Genomic DNA, 22,717 nt, shown 5'->3' on the forward strand with positions numbered 1-22,717 from the left:
GTGCAATTGGCCACATTGAAAATGTGAATCTTGGAATTCTGAAACACATTTGCTACAGTGGCAGTGCCAGTCAACCATGGTGCCCTCAAGCAGCTCAGTCATGAGGGACTCCTAGACTGTCAGATATAATTTATACCAGAGAAGATGTTTAACAAATATTCTTCCATTTTGACATAAAAGTATCAATACTTCTATTTTGAAGAACAGTCAACAGATGGTTTGGTCAGTATCACTTTGCTGTTTTGGGGATCTTGCTATGTGCAAATTGGCAGCTGCTTTTTCTACATTACATCAGTGTTTGTAATTCAAAGAATGAACTTTATTGGCTTTTGCAATAGCCTGAGACTATAAAATGCAGTATATAAATGCAAGTCTTTCTTAATGTTCAAACAATTAAAATAAACTATAAAGTATAGCAAGAATGAAGAGATTAGGAAAAGTATTATCGCTGGACTGTTAATCCAAAGACCCAGATTATGTTCTGGGGATAACAAGGTGTAGAGCTGGATGAACAGAGCAGGTCAAGCAGCATCAGAGGAGCAGGAAGGGCCCGAAACATCAGCCTTCCTGCTCTCTGATGCTGCTTGGCCTTCTGTGTTCATCCAGCTCTACACCTTGTTATCTCAGATTTTCCAGCATCTGCAGTTCCTGCTAGCTCTCATGTTCTGGAGACCCAGGTTCAAATCCCGCCACGGCAGATGGTAGAATTTGAATTCAATAAATATCTGGAATTAAGAATCTAATGATGACCATGAACTGATTGTCAGAAAAACCCACCTGGTTCACTAATGTCCTTTAGGGAAGGAAACTGCCATCCTTACCTGGTGCGGTCTACATGTGACTCCAGACCCACAGCAATGTGGTTCACTCTTAGCTGCCCTCTGGGCATTTAGGGATGGGTGATAAATGCTGCCTGGTCAGTGACGCCATTATGCCACGAATGAATAATAAAAAAATCCCCTTATACCCTTACCCATGCCTCATAAAAGCATCTCCTGTTGAGCCACAAATTTACATTTATTTAGCCAGTAGCTTTATGTCTTCTAAATTAAATTCACAAGTTACTGTCAAATTCTTATCAGTTTTGGCTTGTAGACATGGATCCTTTAGGAATCACATCTCCTCAACCCATTTCATGTTACATGTTACAATTAGCAGAAAGGTATATTACATCTTATCAATTGGGCTAGTTTTGAAGACATGACCCAGAGGTGAAAGAGCAGATTATTTTATGCACCATTTAGTGAATATATACTCTAGCTTTTCAGCAGCTGACCAGGATTGTACTTTCTAAACTTCGAAAAAGGGGTGTTGGTTGGGTACCAAACATTAATGGTTGGGGTAGAATGTTGCCACCAACCCTTCTTACTATGCTAGTCTTGGGACTTTTTCATCATCTGTTTTGAAGAATGACTCACAATTAACTTTCAACAAGAGAGACTCTTGACTTAGATATGTTTGGTCATAGCATAGTGATAGCGTCTTTGGATTACTAACCAAGGATTTCAAGCTAATGCTGTAATGGCGTTGTTTCAAATCCCGCTATCACTTTTGGTGGAATTTCAATGATTAATTCTGTAATTGAAAGCTAGTCTAAGTAATGGTGATCACAGAGCTATCATTGATTGCTGTAAAAACCCACCAGATTCACTAAGGTCCCTTGGGGGAGGACATCTGCCATCCTTACCTGGTCTGCCCTATATGTAATTCCAAAATCACAGCAATAAGGTTGACTTTAACTTCTCTCTGAAATGGCCTTGAAAACTATTCAGTTTGTGTGGAATTAGGGTTGGACAGCAAATGCTGGCCTTGCTGGTAAAGCTCATGTTCATCAAAGAATAAAGAGAAAAAATATAGGATTTCGTTTACCACATCTCAGTAACCATACATAGATTTAAAAAACTGTTGGACATATTAACCATTACTAACTAGAATTAGGTTGTACACTTACATCTCCATCAGGATTCCGTATCCATCAGTTATTTCCTCCAAATATAGTTAACTAACAGAAATTGCTAAAACTCAGATGCTCTATCCAATGGCGTGTTATATTTTAAAGTAGGCCATGATTTATCTTAGCTCAGAGTAACTCTTTCATATCCATTACACTTTGCAACATTAGTCTAACTTTTATGAAATTTTAACCACAAACGTAATAACTGTTTATTCCTACTTTGTATTGACTGAATTCATTATTAGGTTTCTGATAACACTTACGCCAGAAACTTGACCTCTTAGAATCATGTATAAAATTCTCATTTTAAACTTATCGGGTGGTTTAAAAATCATTGCATCAATCCAAGAGACATATAAAGTCATAGAATCATAGAGTTGTACAGCACAGAAACAGACCCTTTGGTCAAACGTGTCCATGCAAACCAGATTCCTAAATTAATTGAATTGGCCCACTCAAGGACAAAGGAGGGAAGCAATGCATGGAGCCAGAAGAGGAAGGTGAGGTCGTAAATGAATACCTTGTGTTGGTATTCATCAAAGAGAAGGAAATGGTGGAGGATGATCTCAGGGACAGGAGTGTCAAAATTCTAAGCTAAGTTGTTATTAAAAAGGAAAGGCATTGAGTGTCTTAAAAGGTATTAAGGTAAATAAATTCCCAGGTCCTGATGGGATCTATTCCAGGATATTGTGGCAGACAAGAGAACAAATTGCTGGAGAATTGACAGACATCCTTGTATCCTCATTGGCCACAGGTGAGGTCCCAGAGGACTGGAGAATAGCCAATTGTAGTCATTGTTTAAAAAGGGTAAGAGGGATAATCTCAGAAATTACAGATCTGTGAGCCTCATGTTGGTGGTAGGGAAATTATTGGAAAAGCTTGTTAAGGACTAGATCTAAACGCATGTAAAAGCAAATGGACTTACTAGTGGTACACAGCATGGCTTTGTGTGGAGTAGTGTCTCCCTAACTTGATCAGGCTTTTTGAGGAGGTGTCTGAGATGATTGGTGAGGGAAAAGTGGTTGATATTAAATACATGGACTTCAGTAAAGCCTTTGACAAGGTTGCTCATAGCAGACTGATGCAAAAGATAAAGTCACATGGTATCAGAGATGAGCTGGCAAGATGGATACAGAACTGATTTAGTCATAGGAGACAGAGGGTAACAGTGGAAAGATGCTTTTCGGAATGGAGGGTTGTGACTAGTGGTGTTCCACAGGAATCAGTGCTGGGAACTCTGCTGTTTGTGACTTACATAAATGATTTAGAGGAAAATATAGATGGTCTAATTAGTGGATGATGCAAAGATCAGTGGAGTTGCAGGCAGTGAGGAGGATTGTCAGAGGATACAGCAAGATGAAGATCAATTGACGGCATGGGCAGAAAAATGGCAGATGGAGTTCAATCTGGATAAATGTGATGTGATGGATTTTGGAAGGACAAGTACAGGTGGAAATTATACAGTGAATGGCAGAACTCTCAAGCGTATTGATATGCAGAGGGATCTTGGTGTGCAGGTCCAGAGATCATCGAATATGGCAACATAGTTAGGTAAGATAGTAAAAAAGGCCTATGGCATGCTTACCTTCATTGGAAGGGGCATTGAGTATCAGGATAGGCAAGTTATGCTGTAGCTTTGTAGAACTTTAATTTGGCCACACTTGGAATATTGCATACAGTTCTGGTCATCACACTATGTTTTAATGGCTTAATTTGAGACAGTCATGTTTAAGATAAGCATGACCCTTTCTGCTTTGTTTAACTCTTCTTTCCCACCAAGTGAAAGATGGGTTTGGACAGTTGTTAAATTGTAGTGTTTAACATGTGAGAGAGCTGCTGTCAATCTAACATTACTTTGCCTGGAGTGTGAAGGAGATCGACAATCCTGAAAATTCAAGAGCAGTGAATGTATTGGAACCTGATCACTTGGTAACAAAATGGTGAAGCTCTTCTTAACTCTGGGCACATACCCTCACCACTCACAATAATCATGAGAACTCTTCTTTATTCTTTATTCTTTTTGATTCAGTTCTGGACTGGCTTTGTACAGAAAATTGCATGGAAATAGTGGTAGTATTTGAAAGAACTGGGAATTCACATTGGTGTGTTTGGTTAATATTCCTTGTGTTGCTAGTTTTGATAAGCTTTTCAGGGGTCAGTGCCTTGTATTGTCACCTCGTTGGTGTGATGCGCAAACTACATTAATGACCCTTAATTTTTTTAATTTTTCTGCCTCCATTCATTTAACCTCTTGCCTGCAGCATTGCCTGACTCAAAATAAATGTTGGGAATCTGAAAAGAACTACAGATGCTGGGATTCAGAAGCATAAACAGGAATTTCTGGAGAAACTCAGCAGGTTCGGCAACATCAGAACTGAGGAAGGGTCAGGGGACCCGAAATGTTAACTCTCTTTATTCTTCACAGATGATGCCAGGTAGGAAACTACTCCTACGTTATCTGCCAGATTATCCATTGATGAAACCTCCATCTGTGCTTTTATCTCCAGCCTATATAAATTTTTAACACATCCAGATATTTGGTGACTACATTCCTTCCTGTTGATAATTCCAGTCTCTGATATTCATTATTCACACTGACCTCAATATTTTCTTGTCTCCTCAATACATTGATGTCAAAATCCTCGTCCTCTGTATCTCCCCCGATATTGCTCCTCATGAAGTCTATGAACTTCTTTGGGTTTATAGCACTGCCCTGACCCCCTGCTGTGCCATCTCCAATCAATTGTGCATTATCAGTAGCTGAGGAAATAGTTACAAGTGGGGGTCAAGTGGAGTCACGTTGACGCTGACCTCCAAATGGGTAGGTATAAGGCCAGCAATAGAACCAGCACTTTGATAGTCAGGACCCTGCAAAAAAAAAGATGGAAGCAAAAACAGTCAACGAAAGAGGTTCAACTGAAATGGTGAGAAAGTGACGTGTCCTTGAAGAAACAGGGAACACTGTACAATGTGGGATGTAAAGAATATGGATATTTATAGATTGTTGGTAGAGCCCACAAGTCTCTACAGCAAGCATAACGTCAAAAGCTCACCATGTGATCTGAAAATCAACAGCACAATGAAGTTTCAAAATCAGCAAAGCAGCAACAAAAGTGGGAAGACAAATTAGCTTTGTTTTAAAGAGGCAGAGTTCAGGACTAGACTGTGAGACCCTCTAAAGTGTTATTCCAGGAACTACTTTGTGTCCAGTGATTTCATAATGCTAACTATCTACCTTTCATTCATACTTAAGCAGAATCTCAACATTTCTTGCAGCATCTATTTCTGATCTGGTCTCATGAATGCATGAATGAGAGCACATTATGTTCTGGTTGTCATGTTATGATCTCTGAAGTCAACAAGTCAATGGAGTATGGAAGATTCTCTCAATATCTCATTGTCACCTTGGCCACCGTCTCAAGAACCTTGAAATGACACTTGCCATAATGTCACAAGATTTAAACCTGCTCAGAAAGGGTTTCTGTGGAGGGCAACTGTTGGGTTGGTATGGGTCCTGGCTCCTGCTTCATGCCAAGACCACATAGATAATTTTTTGGACCACCTTACATAATGTCAGGTTGACTAATGTGCATGGAAAGGGGTATTGTCAGATGTGAAGGAAACTCTAGTGTATCGCATGCCTCCAAATTCACACGAGGTTTTTAGTGGCTCTTAGAATCCCTACAGTGTGGAAACAGGCCCTTCGGCCCAACAAGTCCACACCAACACTTAAAGCACCCACCCAGACACATCCCCCTATCACATACCTAATCTACACATCTCTGAACACTACGGGCAACTTAGCATGGCCAATCCACCTAGCCTGCACATCTTTGGACTGTGGGAGGAAACCGGAGCACCTGAAGGAAACCCATGCAGACACGGTGAGAATGTGCAAACTCCACACAGACAGTTGCCCGAGGCTGGAATCGAACCTGGGTCCCTGGTGCTGTGAGGCAACAGTGCTAGCCACTGAGCCACCCCAAAATTAATAGAGCAGGGCTTTGATTCCCTGACTTGGAATTGAACCCAGGCCGTGGCGATGAGAGCGCTGAGTCCTGACCACTGGACCACCAGGCAAAGCTTGGTACTTGGCAAGGAACTACCCTCTCAACATATACTGCTATTTAGACTCATTTGGAACACATTCCTTTTGGTGCTTTGCCCAGGAGTAACACCAGCCTCTGTGAGGATCTAACCGGGAGCTTCCTGGGGAATGGTGTCAAGGCTGAATTGTCCCTTTACCAAGACTGTGTAACTCCTCGTCCTTCTGCAGTCTGGGCCACACAAAGGTGGCAGCTTGTTTAAAAAGGCTGTCTGCCCATGTGGGAGTAGTTGCTAGGCAACAAGACGATAATATCTCTACACCAAGCTGGTGACAGCTCAGACTGATACTGATGACCAGTCCAATGCTTGGCCACACTTTGTCCATGGCCACTGACCATTGGCCTCCAGAAGATGAGTTTCTGATACCGTGCCAGTTGTTCAATGCACCTCAGGCATGGTGTCCAACTTCATATTGGTGTTTAGATTAGATTAGATTAGATTCCCTACAGTGTGGAAACAGGCCCTTCGGCCCAACAAGTCCACACTGCCCCTTGAAGCATCCCACCCAGACCCATCCCCCTATAACCCACACACACCTGAACACTACAGGCAATTTAGCATGGCCGATCCACCTAGCCTGCACATCTTTGGACTGTGGGAGGAAACCGGAGCACCCGGGGGAAACCCACGCAGACATGGGGAAAATGTGCAAACTCCACACAGAGTGTCGCCCAATGTTGGAATTGAACCCGGGTCCCTGGTGCTGTGTGTTCTGTGCTCTTCACTACCTCAGTTGCCAAAAAGGGAATGTGTTGGTTGGGGAGGCATCACAGGAATGAGAGGCAAACTCTGAGGAGGAAGGAGATCCTGAGATGGACAAGGAGAGCACTCAAAGAAAGGAAGACAAAGCAATGGTCTGGAGAGCCTAAGAGGCCACAGAGAACTTTACAGCCAACATCTTCAAGGATGACTCAGCAGATTTTGTATGTACGAGTTAATATTTCATTTGTGCAGCTGACCGTCAGATCTCTACTTGCTGCATTCCATACACCTGTAGGGTTGAATAGCTTTTACTTTTGATTTATTTACACAATAAGTGTTGGCCCTTAACTGTCAAGTGAGACACTGACCTCTTCTCGGCAAATGTTTCTTCTGCAAACATGTGCTGGATCAATGTTAGTGCTAAAGAACTGCACTACAGTGAAGACTTCTACTATCTCACACTCTCGGATGTTTGTGCTAGAATGGTCCTTGTAGCAAAGACTGATGAGTTACCTCGGAGAGTCCACTCCATTATGAATACTACCAAGTTGTCCCATGTCCTGAGGGTGCTTCTTTCTGTGCCTTTAGTTATTGAAGGGCTTTAGTATATCATATCAATTTGTTATAATAAATTATACAATTTGAAAGGTCTTCCATCAAACACCCATTAAAGAATTGGTGATTATGTAATGCAGTAGTGTAAGACAGTTGTCATTGGATTGCAATCATGAAAATAATTCTCACAAGAAAACAGCTCATAATTTTATAAATCTTATCAAACCTCTTCTTTGCTCCCTCTGCTCCAATGCCAATAACCCTGGAAACTTACAAATATAATTTCACTTCCCTATAGTACCACCATGATCAAACTATGTTGTCGGCCATAGATAATACTGTCCTTTCTATTTGGGACTGCCCAAAGCTGTGTTCTAACCTATGTTTTGCAATTTTAAAAAAACATTATTTTTACTACACACCTTTATATATGAAACAAACATTCGATTTGCTTTTTTTTTGGGCTGATACCTTCCTCCATCTGTGTCTTTGGAGAATTGCATATTTGTTGGTTTTCACACTTCAACCTTTTTCCATTCAATATATAACTGCACTTCTTGCTTGTCCTCCCAAGATGCATTACTTCACACTCTCTGAAAATTGACAAAAGCAAAATGCAGAGTTTTATATACAGAGACAAGACAATGTTTTGACCAGTAATAACCAAATATCTGAGGTTACTAATGAATTTTTTAGGGCAGTGGCATTAAAATTGAGAAGTCTATTGGAAAGGCTGAGGGCCATTGTACAGGGCACCATCAAGTCTGAAAGAGTAAGAGGGAAGATGAGCAAGACCAAGAAATATTAGTCAACTGCAGCAAACATTGGGCTCCAAAAACCTGCAGATGATACTAGGAAGGAAAGATTATAAAGATAGGGAATTCCTTGGTTTTGATGTATACCAAAAGAAGATGCAAGAGACCGTGTGTTTACATATTTTTATCAACATATTGAGGAAAAGGAAAGAAAGATAATGAATGCTTGAATTTTTGGACCTTAGTGGACCAAGAGAGGAATACTTGGAAGGGCAGTGACAATAGGTTCAATAGCATCAAGAAACAAATCATACTTTGATTAAGACAGAATAAGGCTGGAGATCGGACCTGTGTATTTTTTTTCTTTATTCTTTCACAGGATGAGGGCTTTGCTGACTAGGCAGCATTTATTGCCCATCCCAAATTGCCCAGAGGGCCGTTCAGAGTCAATCACGTTGTTGTGGGTCTGGAGTCACATGTAGGCCAGGCAGGTAAGGATAGCAGTTTTCTTCCCTAGGACATTGGGGTTTTCCCCAACAATCGATAATGGATTCATGGGCACCATTGGACCTTTAATTCCAAATATTTATTGAATTCAAATTCCACCATCTGTTGTGGTGGGATTCGTACCCAAGTGGCCAGACCATTATCTGGGTCTCTAGATTAACAGTCCAATGTTAATACCACTAGGCCATCGCCTCCCCCTATGAAATAATAAGTTTTGTCTTTATTAATAAATTCTATAATCTTCTCTAGGCTACATATATAAAAAAGTAATCATGAATGTACAACCCATTCCCAGATTCCCAAGGGAAATGGCAGTGAATTTTCTTGAACCCCTGCAGTCCTTATGCTATTAGCGGGACTACCACAAAAATGTTAAATAGACTCTTGCAGAATTTTAGTTCAGCAACAATGATGGAATGATGCTTTATGGCCCTGTCAGTACAGTGTGTGAATTGGGAATGATGACGTTTCCATTAATTTACTGTTCTTGCCTATCTCAGTCAGAGAGGTCATGAGGCAATGTGATAAGCCTGATAATATGGTGGAATCATGGCTTATTTGTATTTCCTTCAATTTAGTTTACTGCTTTCACTGCTCACAATGTAGTTCCTCTACATTAGCAAGACCAAACACAGTTGAGTAACTGCTTAGCAGAACACATAAGATCTATTCATAACAACAACAATGATGTTTCAGTTATTTGCCACTTCAATACACCATCTTTCAATTTCGTGCTAACGTTTCTGACATAGGCCTGCTGCAGTGTTACAGTGAAGCTCAACACAAGCTAAAGAACCATTTCCTAGAGATACGTTACAGCCTTCAGGGCACAGTATTGAGTTCAACAACTTCAAAGCATGAATACTTCTGCTCTATTTTGATTAGAATACCCCTTCTCCACCCCGCATGGATTTGCTCTCAGCAGAGCTGACTTATTTTTGACTCTTCATGTCAACCATTAACACCTATTTTGCATCTAGATCTCTCCTTTACGACCATTCCTCTCTCTGACTTTTATTTAAGGCATTCTCATCCACTTGGTCCTTTCATCTTTCTGTCAACAGCCTAAAATCCACCATCTTCTGGCTCCTCAGTTCCAAAGAAGTTATTGACTTGAAACATTAGCTTTCTCCATAGGCACTGCCAAACCTGCTAAATTTCTCCAACACTTTCTATTTTTATTTGTGTTGGGGCAGTGTGTCTCATAGATAATACATGACCACAATGATATGTGAATTGTGGAAGTAAATATTGAGACTATTCATGAGAAATTGCTGCCAAATTCTACATTGAATTTGACTGTTTCTACTTACTAATAAAGTTGGGGGCCTGTTGTTTATATCTGAAAAGTGAAGTGAAACAGCTATTTTCAGAGCCATGATCCTGGTCTTGTAGATATATTATGTTGTATAATCAATTTGAACTAAAAATATTGAACACAACATTCTTTCTCTGTGGTACAAGTGCAAGCTTAAAGTAATGTTTTCCGAGTGAAAAGGTGGTCCAAAGACATTTTGCAATCAGTAACTTTGCAATTACTGCACAAGAGCAGCTGACCATGTAATCAACTGTGGTGCTCATTTCAATGTTACCTTCTTCATTTTTGAGATGAAAGATGACTTTCTTCTAATACAGAGTTGTAGATTCTGAGATTTGTTTCAATGTACTTCTTTATGGAAACTTAACTTGGCATCCCGTAATAAATATAACTTGCATTTTCATAGCACCTAAATTCGTATAGTGGATGAAAGTGGATATGTGCAGAGATGCAAAATAGGCATTGTGCACAATATTCAATTTTATTGAAGCCAATGGTTTTGCTTTCTGGCTGAAATCCAATTTCACCCCTGCTTTTTTCTGCATTTAGAGGATGAGGGCATCAATGGCTAGGCCAGCATTTATTGCCCATCCGTAATTGCCCAGATAGCAGTTAAGAGTCAATCACAAGGCTGTAGATCTAGACTCTCATGTAGGCCAGGCCAGGTAAGGAGGCAGTTTCCTTCCCTAAAGGATATTAGTGACCAAGATGGGGTTTTTCTGACGTGTGGCAGTGGTTTCATGGTCATCATTAGACTTTTAATTCCAGATTCTTTTATTGAATTCAAGTTTCCCAACTTCCAAAGCAGGAGTCAAAACTGCATCCCCAGAACACTACCTGGTCTCCAGATTAACAGTGCAGTGATAATACCACTAGGCCATCACCTGTCCGTTCTGTGTTTTCACAAGAAGGGATTTTTATGTTGATGAGAATTAAAAACACTGAAAATTAGTTTTGCAGCTTAGGCTTGGTGAAGGCTTTTAAAAATGGCCATAAAAATTAGTAAGGTTGTAGGTTTGAATGAAAATATTCCAAAATTGGAGTCAAGGTGATAGAAGCTTCTATTATTAATAGTGAAACGTTGGAACAGTGGAGGCCAGAGTTTGGAGGATATTTGGAGTTTCCAGCGGTATACTGTGGAGATACCTGCAAATGAGAATGAACATTTTTGGGTTCAATGCTTTGGGGAACAGAAAGCCATTTGAGATTGACAAGTTGGAAGTGATGAGTGAGCAGAAATTAATGCAATAGTGGATGTCAGTCGCAGAACCTTGGATCAGTTAAAGTGTCCGGAGCTCAGGAAACCAGCAAGAAGGAATTGAATTGGATCATCATAGAATCCCTAAGGTGTGGAAACAGGCCCTTTGGCCCAACAAGTCCACACTGACACTTCGAGCATCCCACCCAGATCCATTCCCCTTTAACCCACCTAGCCTACACATCCCTGAACACTGTGGGCAATTTAGCATGGCCAATCCACCTAACCTGCACATCTTTGGCCTGCTGGAGGAAACCGGAGCACCCAGAGTAAACTCACACAGACATGGGGACAATGTGCAAACTCCACACAGAAAGTCGCCCAAGGGTGGAATTGAACCCAAATCCCTGCCGCTGTGAGGCAACAGTGCCAGCCACTGAGCCACTAACAAAAGTATGATCAATGGTTTCCGGGATGATGACCAGACATTATTGTTAAAATCATAGGAAGTGAGAGCAGGTTTATCCTGTTGGGGGTCTGTATTTAAGTGTTTGATCATTGGCTTCAGCTTGAGAATATGTTTAGACCAAACTGTAGCTGGGAGATCAAAGGAATTGGGGGGGACAAGATTTATCTTTTTGAGGGGAAGTTTTTCCTTTCAAAATATACAATAATAGAATTGAAAATCACTACGATCATGAGCTATTGCTGCTGTAAAAATTCTATCTTTCCATAAATGAAGGAGGAAGTAGGACAGGGACCATTCCAATAGATAAAGATTTTAACAGGAGAAAGAAAGCAAACATTTTTAAGAAATTATTTTTCCTACATTTTTCTTTCTTGACTGACTGTTTACTGTTCATAGTCAAATAATAAATTTACAATTGGAGTTTCATGCATGTCTTTGCTAATGTAAAACCATTTGCAACGTCACTAAACAATCATTGTACACTCCCTGCGAATCAAATGGACATGGGTGCTGCTACTCTGCAGGACACTGTTGCCATCTAGTGAATCAATTGCTTCCATACAGCTTAATCCATGGCACTTGTTTGTACTCTTAATTTCCACTATTTCTCATTCACCTTCACTTCTTGCTGGTCCTGAAGAAAGATAATCCCAGCCACCATCAGCTCTGAGGAAGGGTCACCGGACCCAAAACGTTAACTCTGTTTTCTCCTTCACAGATGCTGCCAGACCTGTTGAGCTTTTCCAACAGAGATAATAGGAACTGCAGATGCTGGAGAATCCAAGATAATAAAATGTGAGGCTGGATGAACACAGCAGGCCCAGCAGCATCTCAGGAGCACAAAAGCTGACATTTCGGGCCTAGACCCTTCATCAGAGAGGGGGATGGGGTGAGGGTTCTGGAATAAATAGGGAGAGGGGGGAGGCGGACCAAAGATGGAGAGAAAAGAAGATAGGTGGAGAGGAGAGTGTAGGTGGAGAGGTAGGGGGGGTGGATAGGTCAGTCCAGGGAAGACGGACAGGTCAAGGAGGTGGGATGAGGTTGGTAGGTAGGAGATGGAGGTGCGGCTTGGGGTGGGAGGAAGGGATGGGGGAGAGGAAGAACAGGTTAGGGAGGCAGAGACAGGTTGGACTGGTTTTGGGATGCAGTGGGTGGAGGGGAAGAGCTGGGCTGGTTGTGTGGTGCAGTGGGGGGAGGGGACGAACTGGGCTGGTTTTGGGATGCGGTGGGGGAAGGGGAGATTTTGAAGCTGGTGAAGTCCACATTGATGCCATAGGGCTGCAAGGTTCCCAAGCGGAATATGAGTTGCTGTTCCTGCAACCTTCGGGTGGCATCATTGTGGCACTGCAGGAGGCCCATGATGGCCATGTCATCTAAAGAATGGGAGGGGGTGTGGAAATGGTTTGCGACTGGGAGGTGCAGTTGCTTATTGTGAACCGAGCGGAGGTGTTCTGCAAAGCAATTCAAAATCTCCCCTTCCCCCACTGCATCCCTAAACCAGCCCAGTTCATCCCCTCCCCCCACTGCACCACACAACCAGCCCAGCTCTTCCCCCCCACCCACTGCATCCCAAAACCAGTCCAACCTGTCTCTGCCTCCCTAACCGGTTCTTCCTCTCACCCATCCCTTCCTCCCACCCCAAGCCGCACCCCCAGCTACCTACCAACCTCATCCCACCTCCTTGACCTGTCCGTCTTCCCTGGACTGACCTATCCCCTCCCTACCTCCCCACCTACACCCTCTCCACCTATCTTCTTTACTCTCCATCTTCGGTCCGCCTCCCCCTCTCTCCCTATTTATTCCAGTTCCCTCCCCCCATCCCCCTCTCTGATGAAGGGTCTAGGCCCGAAACGTCAGCTTTTGTGCTCCTGAGATGCTGCTTGGCCTGTTGTGTTCATCCAGCCTCACATTTTATTATCTTGGAACCCCAAGCCTCCGCTTGGTTTCCCCAATGTAGAGGAAGCCACACCGGGTACAATGGATGCAGTATACCCCATTGGCAGATGTGCAGGTGAACCTCTGCTTAATATGGAAAGTCATCTTGGGGCCTGGGATGGCTGTGAGGGAGGAGGTGTGGGGGCAAGTGTAGCACTTCCTGCGGTTGCAGGGGAAGGTGCCGGGTGTGGTGGGGTTGGAGGGCAGTGTGGAGCGAACAAGGGAGTCACGGAGAGAGTGGTCTCTCCCGAAAGCAGACAAGGGTGGGGATGGAAAACTGTCTTGGGTGGTGGGGTCGGATTGTAGATGGCGGAGGTGTCGGAGGATGTTGCGTTGTATCCGGAGGTTGGTGGGGTGGTGTGTGAGAACCAGGGGGATTCTCTTTGGGCGGTTGTGGTGGGGTCGAGGTGTGAGGGATGTGTTGCAGGAAATGCGGGAGACACGGTCAAGGGCGTTCTCGACCACTGTGGGGGGAAATTTGCGGTCCTTGAAGAACTTGGACATCAGGGATGTGCGCGAGTGGAATGCCTCATCGTGGGAGCAGATGCAGCGGATGCAGAGGAATTGGGAATAGTGGGTGGAATTTTTGTAGGAGGGTGGGTGGGAGGAGGTGTATTCTAGGTAGCTGTGGGAGTCGGTGGGCTTGAAATGGACATCAGTTACAAGCTGGTTGCCTGAGATGGAGACTGAGAGGTCCAGGAAGGTGAGGGATGTGCTGGAGATGGCCCAGGTGAACTGAAGGTTGGGGTGGAAGGTGTTGGTGAAGTGGATGAACTGTTCGAGCTCCTCTGGGGAGAAAGAGGCGGCGCCGATACAGTCATCAATGTAACGGAGGAAGAGGTGGGGTTTGGGGCCTGTGTAGGTGCAGAAGAGGGACTGTTCCACGTAACCTACAAAGAGGCAGGCATAGCTGGGGCCCATGCGGGTACCCATGGCCACCCACTTTGTCTGTAGGAAGTGGGAGGAATCGAAAGAGAAGTTGTTGAGGGTGAGGACGAGTTCGGCTAGGCGGATGAGGGTGTCGGTGGAGGGGGACTGCTTGGGCCTGCGGGACAGGAAGAAGCGGAGGTGCCTTGAGGCCATCTGCATGTGGAATACAGGTGTATAGGGACTGGACGTCCATGGTGAAAATGAGGTGTTGGGGGCCAGCGAATTGGAAGTCCTGGAGGTGGTGGAGGGCGTGGGTGGTGTCACGGACGTAGGTGGGGAGTTCCTGGACCTAAGGGGAGAAAATGGAGTCCAGATAGGTGGAGATGAGGTTGCATCCCAAAACCAGCCCAGTTCGTCCCCTCCCCCCACTGCACCACACAACCAGCCCAGCTCTTCCCCTCCACCCACTGCATCCCAAAACCAGTTCAGCCTGTCTCTGCCTCCCTAACCTGTTCTTCCTCTCACCCATCCCTTCCTCCCACCCCAAGCCGCACCTCCATTTCCTACCTACTAACCTCATCTCACGTCCTTGACCTGTCCGTCTTCCCTGGACTGACCTATCCACCCCCCTACCTCCCCACCTATCCTCTCCTCTCCACCTATCTTCTTTTCTCTCCATCTTCAGTCCGCCTCCCCCTCTCTCCCTATTTATTCCAGAACCCTCACCCCATCCCCCTCTCTGATGAAGGGTCTAGGCCCAAAACGTCAGCTTTTGTGCTCCTGAGATGCTGCTGGGCCTGCTGTGCTCATTCAGCCTCACATTTTATTATCTCACATTTTATTAACTTTGTTCTTGTTCTTGATTTGCAGCATCCACAGTTCTTTTGGTTTTTAATACCCAAAAGTTGACTTCACTTTTCCTGGGATGCTGCTTGGCCTGCAGTGTTCATCCAGCTCCACACTTTGTTATCCACAATTTTGGCCGTTGATTTTAATAAATCATTATGAGATGTATGAGAATGGTACGTTGGCTCAGGGTCTTTGATTTCTACAGAGAAGTGAACTGAAAACTTGTGAAAATGGCAATTAGTCTAGATTGTTCAATAATTCTTTACATCAATGGGTAATACACTCATCAACAAAATGAAAAGGTTATATTAAGGCAAATGTAATACTGAAAGAAAGGGTTGTTTTTAACAAGATCTAGGAGAGGTTGGAAAGGGTATAATTAATAATAGCATAAGGATTTATATCTCTGACATTTTTAGCAAATCCCCAGCTTGGCAGGGGTGTAAGAGGGAATTAAACTGAAACTGAGTACAATCACAGAAAGCACTTTTTCCTTTAAGAATCTATTTGAAACAGATATTTAAATTATAAACATTGTTAAACTGATTGCTTACCAGATGCACTGCATTCAATTACATTGGCTCAATCTACATGGAAATATAACTTGATATTCAAGTGGCCTGCAAGTACATGTCTATTTTCCTTTCTTGCATGATAATCTCATTGTATGTAAGTGTGTGACTGTGTGTATGCACATATGAAAAAGATTACAGTTCTCACATTTGTTCTTGGGGATATAGCCACAAGGCTGCATTTATCGCTCAGCCCCAGTTGCCTTGAGAACATGGTAACAGGTTTTACTTTTGAACTGTTGATGTCTATCCCTGTGGTCATAGTGATTTTAGGCAGGGAATATTGCCTAGGAATGATGAAGCAATAGCAATGTATTTCCAAAGATTGTATGTGATTTAAAGGGGAACTTGTAGATGATGCTGTTCCCATGACGTTGTTCTAGTCTTCCTTTGACAAAATCATTGCTGAAAGTAAAAGAAGTAGCAACTGAGTTTGCAGAACCAGTCCTATCTTCTGGATATCCAAAAAGTGTTGAGGGACCATTGATTTCCTGATGACATTTAAAGGTGATATATGACTATCACCTCTGTTCAGTTTACAAGCATGGCAGCACACTTCCAGTGCCTGTCTTTTTAATTCACCACCTTGCTCCCACTCTGGCATTTCTGTCCCTTCTGCAGTATTCTAACAAAGCTCACTTTAAGGTGAAGGTGCAGGACTTTATTTTTCAGTTGGCTATGTCACAGCTTCCCAGACTCAATGCTGAGTTTAACAGGTTTAGATCATAACTTTTGCCTCCATTTCATTTCATTTGACGGTTTGCTTTCTTCTCTCTTGTCTCTCTTTTGTTTCCTTCCCTTTGTGTGGTTGCCAGTCGGGATCTTGCCATTCCCACCTCCTCTGAATAAATAGTTTGTTTCTTTGCTTGTGCCATTACCATTTCCTTTGTCCATGCATCATGGATCTTTTTATCATTTAATCTCTCCACCACATCAGACACCGTCTTCTGAGTTTTTTTTACTATCCTCCCTCCTTTGTATTTGTTCAAAGTTTCTTATATTTCTCATTTCTTTCCTCCAGTTTTGGTGAAAGGTTACAAACTTGAAACACGAACATTGTCTTCCTCTCAACATTTTTTGCATTTCCAGAATTTATTTCAGATTTGCAGGATTTGTGGAATTTCACTATTACCAAAATACAAGTTATTAACAGTTACTATTTCACTCGAGAGGGTGCAGAAGGGATTCACCAGGATATTGGCCATGTTGGAGTGATTCGATTACAAAGGGAGACTAGATAGGCTGGGAGATATTAGGAACTGCCGGTGCTGGAATCTGAGCTAACAAGGTGTAGAGCTGGATGAACACAGCAGGCCAGGCAGCATCAGAGGAGCAGGAAAGCTGACACTGCTTGGCCTGCTGCGTTCATCCAGGCCTACACCTGGATAGGCTGGGGTTGTTTTCCTTAGAACAGAGTGGACTGAGGGGGTACAGATTGAAGTATTCAAAGTTTTGAGGGGAGTGGACACGTTAGATAGGAAGAAGCTTTCCCCCTTAGTACACAGCTCAATAACCAGGAGGCACAGTTGTAAGGTAAGAGGTTTAGAGGAGATTTAAGGAAGAACATTTTCACCTAGAGGATTGTAAGCATCTGGAATTCATTGTCTGGAATGGTGGTAGATGCTGGAACCTTAAAAACATTTAAGAATTATTTAGATGAATTGGACAGCCACAACTTATAGGGCGATGAACCAAGTGCTGGTAAATGGGATTAGAATACATAAATGTTTGATGACTGGTATGAGCATAGTTGTCCAAAGATCCCTTTTTGTGTTGTAAATAAAACCTGTCTGACTCTATAACTATGCTCATGCAAGAATAAACCACAGTGCTTGCAACCAGGGTTTAAATGAATAGTGTGATGTTTTCTTCACATGTGCCATAAGATAATGATTCAATGTGAAGAAATTGTTATTTAAGCTGTGTTTGACTCATTATTATTTTTTTTTAGCTATGTTCTCTGGGTCTATCTTCTCAGAACAGTAATCACATTCACAGCAACATTTCCCTTTATCAAAACTCACCTTGTACCCTTAATCGTTATTGCAGTGACAGCATGTTTAACTTTAGTAGTCTCTCTTCACGGTCTAAAAACTGAAATAATTCTTGTTTTCCCCATCAGAATCTCACAATGCATCTTTTATATCTTCTAAATACATTTACAGCAGCTTGAGATCTTGCAACATTGGATCTCATTAATATTTTATAGATTCCAGGATCATTTCCTTATGGATCTTTACACCCTCAGTATTTGGTTTGCATTTTCTACAGAGCCTTCAACTATGTTAATATTCAGATCATGTGCCTTATCGAATCAGCCTCTATCCAAGTTGTCCCAGCATAGCAATAAATATCACCAGAAACATAACCACCTTCCTTTAGCAATTACACTATGCAGCCAAATCCCTGACCAGAATCTCAAATGCACCAGGCACACAAATGTTGTGGATACTACTTCAGGTTAAAGGCAGATTATTCTGTACTGATTGAACGCCTTAAATCCTAAAATGTTCTCCATCATCTTTACAGATTAAATATCTCTAGTTGTTTAGAAAAATACAGCTGCAACAGTCCACAATCCTGAAAGTGACAAGGACAAAACAGTCCACTTGACCGCCACCTCATCCATTGGTCTAAATATCTAACCCCGTAAATAGCACTACAGTGTGTACTATTTGCAAGATGCCCTGCAACAACTCACCAATTTACTAAACATAACCTCCATGATCCAAAACAGCAATGGCATCAAATGAATGGGATTATCACCACTTCCAATTTCTCTTCCAAGCCACATACCATTACAGCTTGAAGATATGCTGTTGTTCGCTCGTCATTGCCTGATCAATATTGTAGTATTTATAACCTAACAGCACTGTGAAAGTACTTTTATCACATTCAGGAAGGTGATCACTCACCAGTTTCTCTGGATAACTAGGGATGGGCAATAAATTCCAGCTTTGCTAGCAATGCCTATATCTCATAAATGATATTTTAAATAAAGATACAGGCCACATTTTCCTTCAACAATCCATGTAGTTATTATTCTCAAAGTGAATCTCAATCTGGACACTTTCTAGCACTTCAGACATTGCCCAAGCATAGATTAGCTAAACTGAATCAAAAATGACCAAACAAAAGCAAAATGCTATGAATGCTGAAGACCAGGAATTAAACTAGGAGAAACTCAATGAATCTGGCAATAGCTTTGGAGTGAGAAACAGAGGGCTGAATCTTATGATATTTTGGATGTGTTTATTTTGTTGAGTTTCATAAAAGGTTATGGATCTAGTGCTGGAAAGTAGGACTAATGTAGATTTGGTGCACTTTTTGGTAGTACTGACCGTATGGACTGAAGGACTTCTTCTGTAATGTATGATTCTATGATTCCAAGGTTTTTCTCTTTGAGGCCCAGTGAGATCCCTTTCTGTACTGTCTCAAACTTGTCACATGAATTAGTCTGTTGCAATGGCACCCTCTTAACCAATACTAGTCCAGTTCTCCCACATGCCATACCTGGAAGAACCCACTTCTCACTGGGTATCCTGGAATAGACTGGCATCCCTAGCACCTGTGCCATTTTTAAAATGCTATTGTGCTCTCAGACAGGCATTATCATTCTAAAGCTGCCTTGTGCAGTTCATCAACTTTTGCTCAGACATGGCAGTCAATGGAAATTTGGCATCCCATCTTGTGGGTGGTGACCTGGATGTCTTGGCTGATGAGGTAGTACAGCGGAAACAAAAAGACAGAGGAAAGATGTTTCTTTCCTCATCCCACACTGGAGGCCATGCTATCAGATCTCGCCAGCCTGGCCCAAGGTTGCTATTAGGATTAGTGTGGTTTCTACATGGAATGCACAATAATGCCACAAAAGGTTTGAACACCTTCTTAGCTCAGACAATGTAATCTTCTGTCTGCCACTTCACACTCACTCTATAGTTTCAACTACATCCAAATCCCACAAACCCTCATGCTTTACTATCATCACTATTGCATGCCATATCTTCTCTCACTCGTGCTCTCCACCCCACAATCTCTCATACTCCTCATCATGTGTGCCTTACTCTCTCACTCAGTAGACCTCACCACCTTTCCCTTACCCACATCAGCAGTGCCACACACTGTCATCTTACTCAACCCACACACATTCTCTCATTCAAACAAGAACAGGTCACAATAGGACAGTAAGTACCCAGATGAGTGGCAAGCTGCCTCACATTAGGCACCTCATCCCACAAAAGACAAGCATCTTGGCACTTGCTCTGTGGGCATACCGAGACATTCATGTTCTGTCAAACTAGTAAGTGCCTTTCTTCATACTGCAACTCCTACATTAACTCCACTGTCAGTGTCATTCATCGTACACCAATTATAAGACTAGGCAATGACACAACACCTAACCATTTTAACCCGCTGTCCCACTCCCTTGATGATGTGTCCATCCTGGCCTCCTTGAATGCCACAATCACACCGCACACAAACTGGAGGAGCAATACCCCATATTCCAACTCGGGAGACTATAGCCCAATGGCCTGAACGTGGAATTCACCAGTTTTAAGATCTTTCCACACCCCACCCACCCCCCACCCAGCCTCAATTAAAGTCCAAACCTCTCTCTCATCCCTGGCTCTATGATCTGACACAACCTTCTCTCCCGTCTATCCACCCCACCCTTCCCACTAATCAATCCTCACCACCCCCTACCTGCGTGCATCTGTCACTATCCTACCTAGCTTCACCCAGCCCTAACCCTCCTCCCTCTATTTGTTTCCCAGCTCCCTTCCTCTTCCCCAGTTCTGAAGAAACGTTCTGATCAGAAACATCAACTTTCCTGGTCCTCTGATGCTGCCTGACCTGCTGTGTTCCTTCAGCTCCACACTGTGTTGGCTCTGACTGTAGCATCTGTGGTTCCTGCTTTCTTCGAGTGACATAATCTCTCTTTTGTGTCTTGCAGCTTAGAGTGGGATGTCCACTATCTTGGCGATCAAATGGGTGACTCCATAACATAGAACATCAGCTCTTTTGAAGAGATTAGTTTACAGCCCCTCAGTGGAAGCATCAGTAAGGCTGCCTTCTGCACTCCATACCAGCTTGACATGGATACCTCTGCTGGAACATCAGCCAGATTAGAGGTGGGTGTACCTGGGTGAGAATGTGCTGCCATGACTCTACAGCTGTCTGACAGAGAAACTCCCCATTCCATAGGCACCTTAGAGATATGTGGGAGACAACAGCAGTCATAGATCAGTGGCTGCAGGTCTGCAGTTACACCATGGGGACCAAGGCCCCTCAGGCATGTGATCATCTGGCTGCCTCAATGAGCAGGATGTGCCATGGAAAACCACGTTCAGCACCCTCAGAGTCTACTGGCTATGCACACTGATCTGCACTCCATTGTTCTAACTATTGGTCCCCAACACAAATGGCAAATGATAGGGCGATGTGGAACTTGGACCTCACACCAGTGCCCTACTAACAGAGACAAGACAGTGCCAGTTACCACCAAGATGGAGAAGGAACCATACCCAGAATACTCAGATGTCTCCTCTCAGATCACTCCAGAAGTAGTAGGGCACTTCACCTGCAACCTGCCTGTGACCCAATATACATATGGGAGTTCAAGCTGAGGAGGGTGCACTTAACTATGGCAAGGACACATTCACCATGTCTGGACTGTCCAGACAAAAATGACCCAACAAGCCTCCAACTCCAGTTGGCTCCACTGGAGGGCAGGCTTTCCCAATCCCAGCTGTAGATCGTGGGACTCGTTTTAGATATTGTCAGGGAAAAAGCAAAAAAGAATATATGTTGATTGTACATTGTGGGGACTGGTGACACCTCACTGCAAATAAAGCCTACATTTGTTGAAATGAATTCCGAGTGCCCCGAATCTGTTTGCTCATGTACCTGTGTAGCCATTCCTGTAACTTGTGCACTGTGAGGTCAGACATCAGTTCAGTTGCATGATGGTCCAAGGAGTTCAGCTGGATTTGAGAAGCTGCAGTATTGAATGTGGGCAACTTGGACATAATGTTGGGAGGCACTACCAGAAACAGGGTACCAGTTCTCTAGGTTCATGAACATTGGTATGGCCACAATAGCCTCTTGTGGTCAAAGGTGTTAGTATTGCATGAAAATGTCTGGAAAGCTTGTGCCTGGAAGGACCCAATGAGGCAATGCATAAGGGTCACCAGGGATTTGGAGGCTGTAGGTGTGAGTCTATTTCAGTGAATCTGTGTCCAGTGTTGTTGAAAGGCCTAATATATCTGGTATTTGCAGCCTCTCCCTCACTGGTCAAGGCACCTACATTGCCCACTCCAGAGATGATTATGATCATTTCCTTTCCCAATGTGCAGCTGTAGTTTCCAGGATGATGGAAGGTGACATCAAGTGCTCGTTGAATTTTAATTGCAAGGGTCCTGTTACATGTTGGCAAGACCCTTCCTGGCAATCCTCCCATCAAACATATCATCTTTAAATGTCCACAGTCACTCATCCAACCCATCTATGTAAGACCATAAGACCATAAGACATAGGAGTGGAAGTAAGGCCATTTGGCCCATTGAGTCCACTCTGCCATTTAATCATGGCTGCTGGGCATTTCAACTCCACTTCCCTGCACTCTCCCCATAGCCCTTGATTCCTTGTGAGATCAAGAATTTATCAATCTCTGCCTTGAAGACATTTAATGTCCCGGCTTCCACTGTGCTCCATGGCAATGAATTCCACAGGCCCACCCCTCTCTAGCTGAAGAAATTTCTCCTCATTTCCATTTTAAATTTAGCCCCTCTAATTCTAAGGCTATGCCCACGGGTCCTAGTCTCCCCACCTAATGGAAACAACTTCCCAGTGTCCACCCTTTCTAAGCCATGCATTATCTTGTAAGTTTCTATTAGATCTTCCCTCAACCTTCTAAACTCTACTGA

At 43.2% G+C, this 22,717-nt stretch overlaps 1 protein-coding gene across 1 annotated transcript in view; it reads right to left on the minus strand.

Moving 5' to 3' along the window:
* The window catches only part of slc6a4b (solute carrier family 6 member 4b), an 81,217-nt gene that overhangs the window by 57,394 nt on the left and 1,106 nt on the right, over positions 1 to 22,717 (minus strand). Inside the window, exon 2 of the mRNA XM_059654972.1 lies at positions 7,790 to 7,911. Coding sequence (XP_059510955.1) covers positions 7,790 to 7,898 — 109 coding nt within the window. The 5' untranslated portion in view covers positions 7,899 to 7,911. The remainder of the gene's footprint in view (positions 1 to 7,789; positions 7,912 to 22,717) is intronic.

Source organism: Stegostoma tigrinum, chromosome 26 (genome assembly GCF_030684315.1).
Source record: "Stegostoma tigrinum isolate sSteTig4 chromosome 26, sSteTig4.hap1, whole genome shotgun sequence".
In the NCBI taxonomy this organism is placed as follows: Eukaryota; Metazoa; Chordata; class Chondrichthyes; order Orectolobiformes; family Stegostomatidae; genus Stegostoma; species Stegostoma tigrinum.